Source organism: Fukomys damarensis, unplaced genomic scaffold (genome assembly GCF_012274545.1).
Source record: "Fukomys damarensis isolate Sample0158 unplaced genomic scaffold, DMR_v1.0_HiC HiC_scaffold_39, whole genome shotgun sequence".
Classification (NCBI taxonomy): domain Eukaryota; kingdom Metazoa; phylum Chordata; class Mammalia; order Rodentia; family Bathyergidae; genus Fukomys; species Fukomys damarensis.
The window spans coordinates 85,974,984-85,986,617 of NW_022900951.1; the positions used below are offsets into that span (position 1 = coordinate 85,974,984).

General features: G+C 41.3%; 1 protein-coding gene across 1 annotated transcript; it reads right to left on the bottom strand.

Annotated features, from left to right (window-relative positions):
• Positions 1–10,008: 10,008 nt before the first annotated feature.
• Kcne5 (potassium voltage-gated channel subfamily E regulatory subunit 5) lies at positions 10,009–11,389 on the bottom strand. Its single transcript, XM_010603061.2, has one exon. The coding sequence runs from the start codon at positions 11,246–11,248 to the stop codon at positions 10,817–10,819; it is 432 nt and encodes a 143-aa protein (XP_010601363.1). The 5' UTR covers positions 11,249–11,389; the 3' UTR covers positions 10,009–10,816.
• Positions 11,390–11,634: the final 245 nt, after the last annotated feature.

Genomic DNA, 11,634 nt, shown 5'->3' on the forward strand with positions numbered 1-11,634 from the left:
ATAATGACAAGGAGAGATGTCTGTACATGTTCAGTACTGACAAAATTTTTAACAAAAATTTTTGATCTTTGGGTTAATTGAATCTGTAGATATAGAATTTACCAATACAGAGCATCAACTTTAATTAGAATAGGGCCTAGGATTGGGGGAGAAGAGTTGCTTTCCTCTAAATACATAAGAGCAGAAGGGAGGGCAGGAACTAGGGGAAAAAATGAGAAGCAAGACCTGTCATGTTAAGGTACAAGATCCCAATGATGAATGCAACTGTACTGTATACTTAAAATGTATCAATAAACTCAAAGAGGAAAAAAAAACAGATAAGAGCAAACTTTTTGCATTGAAACCTCAGACTGGATTCTGATCAGATGATAGGGCTCAGTGGCAGGCTTCTCAGAATCTACCATGTAGGCCACTCGTTTGCTCTCTTCCTCTAACAGACATTTTGCTTGAATTTTAGCTTTTTGCTGAAAGAGATTCCCATTTAAGAAAGCTCTGGTGAGTGCTAATAGACATGCACAGGCAGCAACTCCAACCATGGGAAGGTAGTCTTTCCAACTGGTAGACATTTCCCTGACTGCCTTGGGTGAGAGAGAAGGAAAGCTTGTAATTATGGGTGATCACTCTAAAGAACCGAGGAGAAGGAGTAGAAGAACACACAGAGAGAGAAAGACAAAGAAACAGAGGAAACATGCAGAGAAGAACAAAACATCCCCTTCCATGCAAGTTGCTTTTGCCAGGACCAACATGTTGCCCAGAGATGACTCTGTGAGCACTTTATCTATAGCGCTAAAGTTTAAGGAGAAGCTGGAGGCATTTTAAAAAGCAAAATAAAAGAACTTTCAGGAATGACTCTAGATCAATGTAGATTTGGAAATTTTTCTGCAGCTTGTAGAGATGCAGATCTGAGCAATAGATGCTTCTGACGTTTGTGGTCTTGCAAGCTCCTTAAACACTTTTTGAAACCCAAAGGAAAAATTCAGTAACATCTAGGACAATTTTGATATTGCAGGCACACTATCATATTCTCATTTTTAAGCAATGTAACATTTGTTTGGTATTTGTGGATGCTTTCAAATGAGAGAAGGATGGGGGAGGAGGAAATGAAAAAGAGGTTTGGGAGGAAGAAAGGAATTTCCTATCTTGAAATTAGCAATCTCCTCCAACATCTAATGTCAAGAAACTTTAGGCTTTTATTTGCGCAGAGAAACCAGGCCAGGGAGTGGTTCTGGTAAGTCATTTGTCCTTTCCAGGCAAACTGATTCACTATCTACTCACCCATATATAATATATAAAGTATACATAAACATTATTCATCTTATTGTAGAGAGAAGTAATATATTGAGGGGACTTAAACTGTGCTGTTAAGTTTCATTCTCACTACATGGCTCCAGTCAGAGATGACCAAGAGGACTGCTCCTATTAACAGTAGATGGCAACTCTACCTCACTGATCACAGATCTCAAAGATTCTGTGCAGATGGGCTTGGGAAATTCCTGGATACTCAAGATCACTGAGTTATATTCACTGGCACTTATTGAGCAAGAAATACTAATGACTAATCGCGAACTGACTCTCTCAGGGTGCATTTTACATACTTCATCTCATTGCCCAACTCTCTGAGATAGGTAAGCCTTGATATTATATGGAGACGCTGAGGCTCCGAGAGGTTAAATGACTCATTTTAAAATGCTTGTAAACACTATACTTTCAGGGAGCATTTCTATACTTGGTTACTAAAGAAGTTTTTCTGATCATGTAGAGTACCAGGTCACAACACCATGAGGTCCAATAGAGCAAATCAATTAGGCAAAGAAAGAAACTAAAGGGAGAGGGGGAAAATTAAAAAGATCCAACAACAGGACAATAGCATGACAATCATAAGTCAATACATATCAGTTATAACCATCAATATCTATCGCCTCAATTCACCAATCAAGAGAAATAGACTAGGAGAACAGATTAAAAAGCAAAATGCAACAATAATTTGGATATAAGAAACACACCTAGTTCAAAAAGAAACTCATAGACTGAAAGTGAAAGGACTGAACAACTTCTTGCTAAAATCAGGAACAACACAAGGATATCCACTGTTGCCACTCCTGTTCAATATAACTCTGGAAACATTAGCCACAGCAATTAGACATGAGAAAGAAATTAAAGCAATAAATACATGTAAGGAAGAAGTTAAATTGTCGTTATTTGCTGATGATATGATACTCTACATAGAAGACATAAAAAAATCTGCCAAAATATGTCTAGACTTAATTGACACTTTCAGCAGAGTAGCTGGATACAAGCTCAACACTCAAAAATCAATAGCCTTCCTGTACATAAATGACAGACTCAATGAGAGAGAAATTAGGAAAACAATACTTTCACAAAAACATCCAAAAAAATGAAGTATTTAGGAATCAATCTAAAAAAGAAAACAAAAAAACCTCTACACAGAAAACTACAGCACTCTGAAAAAAGAGATAAAAGAGAATATAAGAAAATGGAAAGATTTCCCCTGCTTCTGGGTAGGAAGAATCAACATAGTGAAAATGGCCATAGTAACAAAATTGCTATACAGATTCAATGTAATCCCGATTGAAATTCAAAAGGCATATTTCACAGAACTATAGAAAACGAACCAAAAATTCACTTGGAACCAGAAGAGACCTAAAGTAGTAAAAGCCATTCTAGGCAACAGACACATGACAAGGGGTATCACAATCCCCAACTTGAAACTATACTACAAAGCCACACTGTAATAAAAACGGCATGGCACTGACTAAGAAAAAGACCTGAGGATCAATGCAGTGGATTAGTAGATGCAGAAACTACTCCAGACATATTCAGCTACCTCATCTTTGACAAAGGAGCCAACCATCCTCACTGGAGGAAAGATAGGCTCTTTAATAAATGGTGTTGGAAAAACTAGATTTCAACCTGCCAAAGATTAAAACTGGACCCCTATCTTTTACCATGCACTAAACTAAAATCCAAGTGGATTAAAGATCTAAATATTAAAATAGAAACACTAAACTTGCTAGAAGATAAGTTAGGCAGAACTCTTGAAAACATTGGCATAGGAAAAGATTTTATGAACAAATCCTCAGTAACATGGGAACTAGCACAAAGAATCAACAACTGGGATCTCTTCTTCTTAAAAAAAAAAAAAGAAAAAGAACTTCTGCACTACAAGAAAAACCACCAACAGAGCTAAGAACAACTTAAAATGTGGGAAAATATTTTTACCAGCTTCTCCTCAGACAAAGGACTATTATCTAGAACATATAAGGAACTCAAAAAAATATCAGGCCCCCTAAATATAAAGACCCAATTAAAAATTTGGCATCTGAAATTAACAGACATTTCTCAGACAAACAAGAAAACACAGCAAATAAATTTATCAAAAAATGTTCCACATCACTGTTCATTTGAGAGATGCAGATGAAAACAACACTGAGATTCCACCTCACCCCAAAAAGAATGGCTGCTATCAAGAACTCAACAATAACAAATGTTGGTGTGGTTGTGTGGAGAAAGGAACCCTTCTCCATTGTTGATGAGAGTGCAGACTGGCACAACCACTGTGGAAATTAATATGGAGATACCCTAAACGAGTAGGACTAGTGGTTACCTTCAACCCAGCCACCCCTCTGCTAGGTATCTTTCCAAAAGAATTAAAAGAATCATACTACAGTGATATATGTACACCCATGTTCATAGCAACACAGTTTGTAATATCAAAAACTTGGAAACAGCCCAAATGCCCATCACTTGGAAACTGGATAAAGAAGGGTGTGGTTTCTCCATAAAATGGAATACTACTCAGCCATAAAAAATAAGAAAGTAGAGTCATGCATAGGAAAATGGATGCATATGGAGGCTGTACTCTTAAGTGAAATAAATAAGACACATGTGTGTAAATACCAAATAGTTTCTCTGGTGTGAAAAACAAAAAGTATAAATAGGATCCAAATTGTATAATTGACAATGTGAAATAGGAAGAAAAGGTCTAAAGGTGTAGTGGAAGTGGGAAGGGTAGGGGAAAGGAAAGAAGGGAAAAGAAAAAAATATGAGAAAATGAAAATTTTTAAACAAAGTCTTTGTAAATGGGGGGGAGGCTTAAAGGGAGGAGAGGGGTATGTGTAAAAAATGAGAACCAAGATCTGTCATTTAAAGTTGCAAGATCCCAATGATGAATGTAACTGTACTGTATACTTAAAAAGTACCAATAAACTCAATGAGAAAAAAATAAAAAAGTTAATCATCTCTAGATTTCTTAAAATATGTAATACAAAACAAATGTTATGCAAATAGTTGTTAGACTGTATTATTTAAGAAATCACAATGACAAGAAAACGTTCTGTATGAGCTCAGTAAAGCTGCAATGATTTATTCAAATATTTTTGATCTGCAGTTTTTCAACCTGTGGATTTTGACCCATAAATATGGACAACTCAGTGCTTTTATATATTTCCAATCATTTTGGTTAAGCTTACAAAATAGAAATTTTAGAATGACATAGTTTTTCATTAAATTTCAGTTGTTTTCTCAGTGCTTAGTTCAATATGCTGCTCATTGCAAGAGCTAAGTATGTTTTCTTTTTTGATGTTATTGTTATTAATATCACTAAAGTTGGGGCTAGGATCAAGCACACCAACAGAGTTCTTAAACTTGGCAAGGTGAACCAACACATCTTCCTGAGAGCTGGAAGCATTTGAAATGGCTGTGTGGAAATAGATCAGATGGAAGCCGAAGAAGCTCCTGTCATTTAGCTTCAATCTTTTCTGTAATGAAGGAGGTGAAGTCATCTCCTGAGAATGACAGGGAGGGCTGGAACTGGGGGCTTGAGGAGAGGGCCGGAAATTAGGAGCAGCTGCTTTAGGGAATGTGATAGGGAGTCAGCAAGCAAGGAATGAATGGATTGTTGAACAGGCAGATGGGGCCGGCTTAGGGTAGAGAGCAGCTTTGGCAGGGAAGCTGATGAGCAAGCTCTCTCCAATGAGTTAACCATGGAAAGAACCACCTTCAGGGGGTCACTCTGGGCTGCAGATTAGAAAGGCAGGCATGGGATAATAAATAGGATACTAAAGTATTCTAGAGTAGGCATAGGAGCATGGGTCCCTAGACATGGAAGAAATAGGAATTTCATTTATTTCTTCAACAGCTACCTAGTCAACTCCTTATTTTTTACATATTTTTCAACTGTCTGGTCATGAGAGACGTGTGCAAAGACCCATACATACAAAATCCCTGCATCCAATACATGCCCACAAAAAGTCTTGCACACAAATGTTCATACAAGCTTTATTCATCATTGTGGAAAACTGGAAATAACCAGATATTCTTCAACAGGTGAATGGATAAATGGACTGTACTACATCCCTGAAATTACTCAAAAAGTCCTGTAAGACTATGTCCAATAGGAAAATAATATGACTTACCTGTGAACACCAGGCCATAAGAAATAAGAAAGTAAGGCAGTGAGGAAGAAGGCATTAGATGTAGGGAGAAGAAAACCAAGAGTTATTTTTAAAACAGGCAAGACTGACATAATCTGTGTTGAGAGGAATGAGAAAAATTAAGGCAGAAGAAGGCTGGTGGCCCTGCAGAATATGGGCTTATCAAGATGAGAAGGAAGCACAGAATACTAAACCTTTACCCTGAAGCAGAGAGTATGTTAACTACTCAGTCTTCACAACAACCCTGGGGAGGTAAGCACTATCCTCCAGCTATGAAAGATAAGCAGATATTTGGAACCTGGCAGTCCGGTGCTAGAGCCTATGCCTTCTGCGCTGTGCTTGTCTACTTTAGTGGATGACATAAAAAGTCAAAGGGCAGGGGCTTTTGAACTAACCAACCGCCTGGACTGAAAAGCCTAACTTATAAAGGACTGTTCCAGTTACTCAGAACACAGGATAAAGAATAACCCAGCAGGGCTAGTTACTTGGCTATGGCCTTGGTTTGGTACACACTTATAGGCAGGAAAATGATGAGGCTTATACCATCACAGCCCATAGGGACCATCTTTGTATTTTTTGCTTCATTCTTCTCATCCGTTCCTCTAGGGTCTTCTTACTTGTGAGAGTAGCTTCTCAGTGGACAGAGGACTAAATGGGGAACAGGCCAAAGGTTTATCTCCTATGGTGCCTGCTCTTTACATTCCCATCCAAGCCCCCAGTCTAGGAAACTTACATGGAAATTCAGGTGCCCTTCTTGATGGGTGAAAGTCGGTCTTGTGAACTCCCTCAGAAACAGCAGGTTGAAAGAAAAGGTCACCCTTCATGTATCTCTCCTTAACTCAAGTATCTGAATACCACCGTTAAAGATACATTCTTTCTATCATTGCTGGGCTGAATAGCAGGTTAGATGTGAATGAATAAGATCATGAGATCCTGGCAGTGGAGAAAGAATCAACTTGGAGTCTTGAAACTATGAGTGGAAGTGGGGAGGTTGGAACAAGAAGGAGGACATCTTGTGAGTGGGGTATGTAGAAATCTGATGAATCTGAATGATTGAAATCCAGTCGTTCACAGTCACCATAGTCTTTCACGGGATTCTAACATCTGGCAGAACAGCATTCTTCAGAACAGAATGTGATGAGGGCATTAGGATTGCAAGTTCAAGTTCAACTCAGCAAGACCCTGTCTCTAAATGAAAACATCTAAAAATGTCTGGGGATGTAGCTCAGTGATCCCTAGATTCCATCTCCGGTACCGTAAAAAAATGACTAAGATGGTACATTTTACATTATGTATATTTAATCAATTTTTAAACAGGATAACTGAGACATCTTCTATTTTCACTACACTCTTTTCAGAGGAAGACTCAGGCCCCTGATTTGACTATGATTTATGACTCTGTCCCCCCTCAAAACACTGCTGATGTGGCACTGGCAGGACCGCCTCTTTCCTTGCACTACGGCTTAGCACAGAAGGCAGAGTTGCCTTACCATGCTGTCTTCTTGGACAGACTGTAGGTTAAGTAACAGAAGAGCTAAAAAGTGACTTTCCATCCGACATTATCACTAAGGTCATTGTTTAGTTCACCTAAACTGGCTACTGACCCATGTAATCTGTTCATACGTGGTGGTCCTCAACCATGTTCCCTTATCTTTCCTTGCTCCTCCTTCTCTTACAAAGTCCACAGAGCCTGATTCTTGCCTTCATTCTCTTCTCTCATACCTTCTAGCAATCCCTGAGGAATTGGGTCTTTAAAATTCTAGACTACAGTCCTGGTGAAGCCCTGTAAATAAAGCATTATTACAATATTTATTTATTTATTTATTTATTTATTTTTGGTACTGGGGATTGAACTCGGGACCTTGAGCTTGAAAGGCAAGTGACGGAACCACTGACCTAAATCCCTGGCCTATAATATTTTATTTTGAGATGAGGGACTTCACTATGTTGACCAGGCTATCCTCAAACTATTTTGGGTCAAGTGATCCTCCTGCCTCAGCCTCCCATGGATCTAGGATTACAAATGTGCATCAGCCATGCATGGCTTGTCATAATTTTTTAAAAGGGAACCATGGGCCTGAAGGGAACGGGAATTAGAGCAAGACAGTGAGACAGTTATGTGTGCTTTTCTAGCCAGCCAAGATTTTGAGAATGAGGATGAAACTCTCAGAAATCTGGGAGCTCGTGATTAAGTACAGTATTGGCAATCTTTTTTTGTATACACTCTACATAGTGGAAAGTTCTCTTCCTTTCATTTCCCCTGCCTAACTGCTCGTGTACTCTTACAAGGAAGAAAAAGGAAAATATAACTTAATAGCATGTATACTCATAATTTATATACTTTTCTCAGTCCTATCCCCTATGTGATCTCAGTTGAGCCTCAAATCAACACAGTGTGGAGTCTACAGCCCAGAGGGGTTTAGTAGATCACTAGGTGAAACAAAGCCCATTCACTGGCAAAGCTAGGGCTGGATACCATTTCTTCTGATTCCTGGTCCTATGCTTTCTCCAAAACATCACAATGCCTTCGATTTAGTCACTAAGATTGCTTGGAAAGCAGTCCAGACCTTGCTCTCTCTGTTGATACAAATTATGTGTAGACCTTGAGTTTATAAAAGTAATGTCAAATTGGGAAGGAGCTGGTAAATAGAATTAAATGAAAGACTCCATTTATATCCTTCCAGAAGAGTAAAATCAACAACAAAGAAATATGTCTATAATGAAGAGAAGCTTCTGTTTATTTTTGTACTTTTTTATGGTGCTTGGGATTGAACCCAGGCACTCAGTCATGCTAGGCAAGTGCTCTACCACTAAGTTACATCCTCAGCCCTACTTTTATACTATTCGTGAGCACTTTCAGACAGTTGACCTCAAAACATCTCCTAGTACTTTTTTGTTAAAAGTCTCAAATTACAAGCAAGTAAACATGATCTCTCCTCTGCTTCATCATTATTTGACAGCAGAGGTCTGAACCTGAATGTAAATGGGATCTGGGATCTGATATGTAGAGTATAGAAACAGACTGCTATGTGGAGTGAAAAAGACAACCATTCTAATTTATTAGAATGTTTGTCATCTTTGAAATAACATTAAGGACAAAGCTAACATCTTCTCTATTTGTACAGTCAGCTCATGCTATTTGGGAAAACACCAAACCTGGGAGTTGGCTAAGCGTGTAGTTTTCTTTCCTTTCTGTATCTTTTGCTGACCACAATATGATGACATCAATGCTGTTGACAACCCCACTGGCTGGGAGACAGCTGAGTGCCCAGCCTTCTGGGAAGCTCTATTATCTGGGGTTCAGTTGCAGCTATGAAAGTGGTTGAAAAAAGCAATTGGGTAGTAAAGCAAACTGCTCTCCTTCAGGCCAGTTCGCTTTTCTCACAAGGAGCTTTATATAGCTACTCTGGTTACAAGTTCTTAATGGGTACATTAAGTCATCGTAAAAGGTTGAAGTGTTTTCTACAGCAGGAATGTTTTGCCATGGGATTTGTTTCCCACAGATGGGGCATTAATGCTTATTTATAGGCATTACCCCAACTATTCCCAGATTTAATTTGGGGTAAAAAAAGTTGTAATGTCTACAGAAAAAATGTCACAAATATATTTACAATACATCAACACCTACAGAAGTGATTATGCTTCATTATCAAAATAACTTTGTGTCCCCAGTTATATAAGATAAATGATCAACAATTTTTTACTTACAAGGGCTTCAGACTGCTCACCTTCCCCACCCCTAGCACTGCTGTATATCAGGCACTCCCTCCACATCCCCTCAAGCCTCTCTGCCTGGCTGGGATGGCTTTCACAGCATCTCCTCTCATACAGTCATTGCTTTGGAATGCTGTCCAACCCCTGGCCTCCTCTTGAAGGGGAGGGGGCTACCTTAGGGCTGGAACTTGCTAAGGCAAGAAGGAGGTCATGAGTTCGTGGCCAGCCTGAACTATATAGCTAGACCCTGTCTCAAGAAACCAAAAAATTAAAAATTATATTTTGTAATAACAATGAGCCTGGGAGGCTTTTCTTTTCTTTTCAGTGCATCCTAAAACAATGAAAAAGGAAAGTGAGATATCATTATTTGACACTCATATTTGATAGGGCTTCAGAATTAAGAAAAAAGAAGGAAGAAGTAATAAAGCAGGTATAACTTTTGAAATACTTAAAAATTAATTCATTTAATTAAATGAACCTTTCCTTTCCTATGCTTCCCAGGGTGATCTTGAGCTTCTGGCCTCAAGTGATCCTCCTACCTCAGAGGTAGCCAGGACTATATGCACACACCACTGTGCCCACCTTAAACATTTTTTTTCACCCACAATTATATGTATCATATTGAACATGGCCATATAAATAAAAATATTACAACAACTCAACTACCAAATCCAAATACTCTTTCCAAAAGCAAAAAAGATTCTTTCCCTATATAAAACTGAGTCTCAAGGCTGGGATGTTTGAGAGAAGAGACATAGGTTATTGTTTAAACCATTTATTACCTGCTTCTGACATTTCCCAGGGTTACAGAGCAGGGGATCTCAGATTCTCATGTTCCATGGATGGAGCTGACACTGTGACAACAACTGAATCAGTATAGGGAATGCACTTTGAAGTTTTGGGATAATACAGCAGTAATGTTTACCCACAGCAGATGGTCAAGCTATTAAAACTCAGTCAAATTACCTTTGAGATGATAGCTGGGGAGGAAAGAAAACCACACAGTTTGAGGTCATAGATCTTCCCCTCCTGTTAAGCACCCTCCCCCTTCAGTCTCCATAAGTCCATTCCAGACTGGTCTGGGCATCCAGCTAGCTCCTGCTAAAAGGCAAAGGGGGGAAACCATATCTGAGGTCTCTTCATTTTCTCTGTTTCTATCCCTAAGGCAACAGGAAGCTGGATCCGCTGCAGTGAGGCTGACCTGGCAGTGATGGGAAGCCCAATGGCTCTGCAGAGTGAGCAGTCCCTGACAAGCCTCCAGAGCAGCTGCCAGTTAGATGGCCCAGAGTTCTGACAGATTTCATCCTTCAGTTCAATGCCCAGTGTTGTATATGTTGGATCCAGTTCCCAAAGGGCCAGAGCATGGTATCAGGGCTGTCTGAAGACAAAAGGGCAGAGGCAGTTTAGTGCTCTTGGATGTGCTGTGTGTGAGCAGAGGCATGGGAGGAGAGGAGGACAAAATTGGCCAGGAGTGAGTAGGGAGGTCTCCTTCCAGGGCCTTCCAGACAAGGTCTCCTGACCTCACATCACTGTCTAACTCTCAGGTGATGAGAACCCTGGAAGGGAAAGAAAGGTCAGGAGCCGCGCCCAGAAATAAGCAAGATGAGGAGGGCGCGCGTCCAGAGAGCTAGAGAGCTGGCGCTGTGGTTCTAGACCCTCTCGGTGCCCTGGTCGAGGGTAGGCAGCATTTCAGGGGCGAGCAGTCTGCGGCCTTCAGCCAGGAAGCCGGCGGCAGTCTCGGCGTTTGTGGCCAGGGCGCCCCCAGAGGCCCGTTGGGGCAAGGCGGTGCAGGTCTGGGTTGGCTCCGCCTTGTCCTTGCGGAGCTTTCGGGAGCGAGTGTAGGCCAGGACAAAGCCTCCGGCCAGGCAGGCGTAGAAGATCATGATGAGCAGGATGTAGAGATAGGCATCGTCGCCCTTGGCGCTGGTCACCTCGCGGCCCCCGAAAGGGTCAGGCACGACCCCCATGCCCATGCTCGGGTCGGAGCCAGCGCCCAGGCCGCTGGCGTTGCCCTGATGGTGCAGCTCAAGCAGCAGGCGGCTCAAGAGGTTTTGCAGCCATTGGCTATCGCTGCAGTTCATGGCCTTGACAGAATGACAAGGTGGCTCCGGGACGCTGCTGACCTTTCCCCTGGGCTGGGGCAAGCGAGCGAGCGGGCAGGTGGGCCGATAGACCGAGATGGCAACAGCGGTAGAATCCTCCCCTGGGACGGCGTGTAATGGCTGGGGTCTCAGAGGCCAGCCTCCTTATCCCCTCACCCTTGCCCTCCTCCCTTTCTCCACCACGCCCCCTCCGGGCTGAGGCCGCCTCTTCCCAACCTTTGGCTGTTGGCTGCTTGGGGGAAAGGGAACAGCTGGTAGAGCGAAGAAAAGGCAACAAGGGAGGGGGCGAGCCAGGAGGAGAAGCAGAGGAGGCAGCGGGGGCTCGGAATGTGTGAGGCTCTAGGCAGCACAGGCTAGCAGGGCAG

Coding starts and splice junctions, on each gene's coding strand:
- Kcne5 (XM_010603061.2), bottom strand. CDS start 11,248: ATGAACTGCAGCGATAGCCAATGGCTGCAAAACCTCTTGAGCCGCCTG.